This window comes from Panthera leo, chromosome B1, assembly GCF_018350215.1.
Source record: "Panthera leo isolate Ple1 chromosome B1, P.leo_Ple1_pat1.1, whole genome shotgun sequence".
Taxonomy (NCBI): Eukaryota; Metazoa; Chordata; class Mammalia; order Carnivora; family Felidae; genus Panthera; species Panthera leo.
The window spans coordinates 112,156,019-112,161,397 of NC_056682.1; the positions used below are offsets into that span (position 1 = coordinate 112,156,019).

Sequence of the window (5,379 nt, forward strand, 5' to 3'; positions counted from 1 at the left end):
GTTTTAAAATATTTGAACTATGAACTTTACAAAAACTTTTAAGCAGAGATATAAAGTGTTTCATATGCCTACACACACAATTAACTAATAGTTTGCTACATTTTATTTTTAAGGAATTTTTGTTTAATACATGAATTTAAGTTTACTACTTAATCAGCAAGCCGAACAAATACGACAAGCCGTGCTGGAATTTCAGTTTAAAGAGAACACTGGTTTCCACTAGTGCTATTTTCAACGTCCTCGAGTAATGAAACTACCCCATCAATGATGTTCTTGCCTAGCACTTGGATGATTTACAAAAAAGTACATTTATGCATGAATTTGGCCACCCTTAGCCACTCTAAGGAGAGATGCTGTCCCTTTTTATGGAGTAAGAAACTGAGTCCTACAGTGTAGGTGACTGGCTCAAGGTTACACAGCTAGCTGGTAACAGAAATGGGAATGAAATCAGGTCCTCTGATTCCAAATTCTTCCCTGTTTCTAGCACATACACTACAAGTAATGTAAGTAGCCTTAAGACACACTAAGACATCAATATTATCATCGACATCCAATATTCACAAGTTAATGATGATAAATTTACTATTTCACCTTATCAAATAAATTAATAATGTATTAACTCATTGAACAGGTATTATTACTAAATAATTGTCAGATAAATGTTAATTATTATTTTAATTAACTGAATTATTGGAATAATTTACTAGATTGATAATAAGGATAATAACTTAATGACATAAAAAAACCAATGAGACTTCCTCTCTTATTTTTAAATCCTTTCTTTTTGAAAATGTTATCTTAGAAAGTCCAAATGTTTTTATTCCTTGTTTGAAGTTTCTAGACCTTTTTAAACTGAATTTTTATTGTCAATCAACTTTGGCTGTACTTCAGAAACTTACCCTAGATTCTCACTCCCACCATTATGACCCTGTAGCCTAATACTCTAAAAACCCTCTCTAACCAAAATGTTCTACTTCTCAGCTCCCTTTCACCCCTTCTTTCTTGACACTTCTCTGTTAACTTCATCAAAGCCCTGACCCTTCCATCTTCCTTTGAGACTGTCTACCTTCTTCTCCTGGTTTCTCTCTCTGCCCTGCTCAACCTCAAGCCCCATTGTCCAGAGGTGATAGCCTATTTTCTTATCTCCAGAGCACTCCATTTCTTGCACCCAGAAACTTCTATGGTGTCTCCCAGCAAAACACCAAACCCAAATCAGTGATATCTGTCCAGAAAAATAAGTGTCTCTGAAGACACCGCACCAGAGTGACTTGTTCCTACTCACTATATTCCTGTCTCACCTCAGCAAAGCTGAAACCACAGCTACCAACACTCGTATTTGACTGCAATCACCATACTCTCACTTCCTCCGGGTAAAGCAGACAATGAGACCTACTAAGACTCTTAAATCACTCCTGCCCCCAGTTTCCCTGGGATCTTACTCCATGAGCCATCAGAAGCACATTCAAGTTTTTCTCAGTTTGAAGATATAGATAGATAGATAGATAGATAGATGATAGGTAGACAATAGATTGATAGATGATTAATGGTGGTGAATGAATGAATACATAGATGTAACTCACTTGATTCTCAGATCCTTAGAAATACAGTACAATGTATCTCCTCATCTTCACAACTTAACCTTTAGGAGGCACTATATTCCAAAGGCTATAGTCTCTATTCCTCATTTTCAAGTCACTTCTCAACCCACTTACAGGGGCTTTTTGTCCCCACTTAAACTTACCACAGAAAATCTCCAATGACCCCCTTAGCTGCCAAATTAGTGGATACTCTTTCATACCACTGCTTAATTGACACTGTGAATTATTCCCTTCTGGAAAAGTCTACACTTCTGTGATTTCTAAGATTTTGAGTAACCTCTTTTCTCTTTCTTTTTTTTTTTTTTTTTTTTGTTCTTCTTTTCCTCTGTTCACTGATGAAACATTTGTGTTTCTCAATGTCCTGTCATCAGCTCACTGGTGAACTCATTTTAAATGCTTTCTCTGATTGTCCTCATTCATTCTGGTGCTTTCAACTAGTGTGATCATTCCCAAATACATATATATATATATATATATATATATATATATATATACTCACAAAGATCTGTACGTAATGCATAAAGGTATCTGCAAATGTACATAGGAATGGGTGTGTGTGTGTGGGTGTGTGTGTGTGTGTGAATGTGTGTCACTACACACACACAAAAACAAAACAAAAATCCATAAATATCCATAAATGTCTCCAGCCAGTCCAGCTGTCTTCCCCAGGGTTTGGGAATCACATAATCAGCTGGCTTCTGGAGATCTCTCCCTACACACCCTATGCAGATGTAAACTCAATGCTTTAAAATTGAATGTATTTTTTTTTCTCCCAGATCAGTGCTACATCCATTCAGACCCCTAAATTAAAAACCTCAAATTCATCTTTGACTCTTTTACTATGCATTTCTAATCAAACATAAAGTCTTATTAATTTTATTCAATCAATATTTTTTCCTCTACTTCCCTTGTCTAGAAAAACATCCTGACTCAGTGGGATTACTAAATGTCCAATCCAATCATTACCTCCAAATGGTCCATCATCTGGAAACCACCCAATATGGAAATACCCAGATCACTTGTCTACCTAAAAATCCTGTGTGTCTCACACAGCCTTCAAGTAATCAAGGCTCAGGGGAAGGGAGAGGGATTTGTAAACCCTGGAGCAAGCTTCTGCCTACTGGAGACCGCTGCTATGTAGGGACCCTGGGTGAAGCCACCATCACCATGTCTGACCAGGAAGCAAAACCTTCAGCTGAGGACTTGGGGGATGAGAAGGAAGGAGAATACATCAAACTCCAAGTCATTGGACAGGAGAGCAGTGAGATCCACTTCAAAGTGAAAATGACAACGCATCTCAAGAGGCTCAAAGAAGCATACTGTCAAACACAGGGAGTGCCAGTAAATTCAGTCAGATTTCTCTTTGCAGGTCAGGGAATTGCTGGGAATCACACTCCAAAAGAACTGGGAATGAAGGAAGATGTGATTGAAGTTCATCAGGAACAAACAGGGGGACATTCAATGATTTAGATATTCTTTTTTTTTCTTTACTCTCAATCCTTTTTTATTTTTAAAAATGTTTTTTTTATAATGTAGGTGTTCAACACAGACTGGAAAACGGGCACCCCATCTCTTTAAAACATCTGATGATTTGAATTCTCGTGTCCATGATTCATTTCCACTTGTTTTCGTTGGGCTGATTTTTGGTGATCAAACTTCAGCCCCCTTCATATTGCACTCTCCTTTTTAAAAATTACATGTGAGCACAGAAAGGCCACCTTTTCCGGGTCTGTGTATTTTCAGGCTTGCGATAAATAAGATCGAAAAATGAGGGTGTTCATAATAACTTTCCAATAGACCCTGAAGTTCCCACATCTGATTGCTTCACTCCTGGACTATGATTGTGGGTGATGGAAGTTTTTCAGAAAACTGAACTGTGAAAAAATGACCTTTCCTTAACTTGAAGCTCCTTTTAAAATGTGAGGGTCTGAACCAAAAGAAGAGAAACATCAGGGGCACCTGGGTGACTCAGTTGGTTAAGCTTTAGACTTTGGCTCAGGGCATGATCTCACAGTTCATGAATTCAAGCCCCACATCAGGCTCTCTGTTCTCAGCCCAGAGCCTACTTCAAATTTCTGTCGCCCTCTCTCTACCCTTCTCCTGTCCATGCTCTCTCTCTCACTCTCTCTCTCTCTCTCTCTCTCAAAAATAAATAAACATTAAAAAAAAGAGAGAAGAAAAATATCAGACTGGAGTCAAGACATCTGTCAAGAGACCGTGAAAGTGAAGACTAACTCCAAAGATGGCCTCACTGAAGAAAAAGCATTTTAAGATAAAAGAAAGATCTTGTCAGAAGATCCCAGAAAAGTCCTAATTTTCATTAGCAGTTAATAAATTTACTCATGCAGAAGTGTATTCAACAGAACCCTGCTCTTCTTTAATTTTATTTGTACTTTTTGCCCGGGGATATGGGTTTCCAATGGACATTGTCCGTACCACCTTCATTAAAATAAACAAACGATTTGTAAAAGCCATAAAAACAAACAAAAACAAAGACCAAACACAAAACCAAAAATCAAGGCTTATTCCCTGCAACTTCTTTTACCTCATCTCTCCAAGACATATTGAACTGAAGGGCAGACCCAGCTCTGGTGGGGCCCGAGGCAACTACAACGTGGTGAGGGAAACCTTTTTAAGGAAAAAAAAAATGATCCAAAAGGAAATATTTATTTCACATGACAAAAGAAATCACAACAAATGTTGAAACCTGGACATGCAGGTCCCCATCCTGGACCTCTTAGTAGGCAAATAAGCAGAAATGTTGACACAGAAATGGCCCTAGATCTCAACCTGGCCATCCTTTCCACCTAAAGTCTCCACAACCTGCAGCAACTCCTAGAACTCATCAGGGACTGTTCAGGTAAGAGAACCCGATGATGCAACTTGACTGGCTTTCCAGTGAACTCCACTCTCCTTGAACTTTAAGTTCCAGCAAGCTAAACAGTGTTTCAAACACACCCCATCCCCTGTGCTGCCTTTTTTGCCTTTGCTCGTGCATGAAATGCACTTGTCTGTTCCATGCTCTGGACAGCCTTCATCCCTCCATCTTGCCTAAATCATTTTAATTTATTGTTCAACATCTAGCTCAGGTGTTACCTGATTCTTCTAAACTGGGTGACTCCTCTTCTCAGGGTTCTTTTAATTCCAAGTGGAGCTCTTTCCAAATATTTGCAAGGCCCAGGGCAAAAATTCAACCGGAAGCCCTCTTGTTCCCTATCCAAATATTTGAAAGTTACAAACCCAGCTGACAAACTATTAAATAAGATATATTCTTTCCTCCTGCCCTGAGAAATATATCTTCTGGATGGCTGAGTTCAAGGTTAGAATGCTTGAACTCCTGGCAGGTCAAGGCCAGAAAAGGACACACTGGGAGAGCTGGCCCCAGCCCCACCACCACATTGACCTCTCTGCATAACCAGCTCCCTCCCCAAACGTCCTTCCATGCTGCAATAGCTTCCACATATACACACACACACACACGTGGACTGCCAGCCCCATCCAAGCTCCATCTTTTACCCTGCAAACAGCTACCCCAGGACCGTCCCTCAGGCCAAGGTGTGTGCATACATACCTGCGGCACAGCCCAGAAAATGGACTTAGGACAAAGGACAGTGCAGAGAATTCCAAGCCCAGTGCATGATCCAGACAGGGAGACAAACTCTGGGTTGATTACATTCACTTGGCTCTCCAAACTCTCCCACCTATGGGAAGGGCCATAGCCAAAGCAGAGACCAGAGTGAGGCTTTCTAGAGCACACACAGGCCAGGGCTGGAGCCCCTCT

At 39.9% G+C, this 5,379-nt stretch overlaps 1 protein-coding gene across 2 annotated transcripts; it reads left to right on the forward strand.

The window, feature by feature from the left end:
• The first annotated feature begins 2,765 nt into the window (after window positions 1-2,765).
• Window positions 2,766-3,068, forward strand: LOC122217040 (small ubiquitin-related modifier 1-like). 2 transcript variants are annotated; one of them, XM_042933944.1, is made up of 2 exons: window positions 2,766-2,948; window positions 3,015-3,068. In XM_042933944.1, exons 1-2 carry the CDS (start codon window positions 2,766-2,768, stop codon window positions 3,066-3,068), a joined length of 237 nt encoding a protein of 78 aa, XP_042789878.1. The 2 variants fall into 2 exon arrangements, with proteins under 2 accessions (XP_042789878.1, XP_042789877.1); XM_042933943.1 differs by having other exon boundaries at window positions 2,766-3,068.
• Window positions 3,069-5,379: the final 2,311 nt, after the last annotated feature.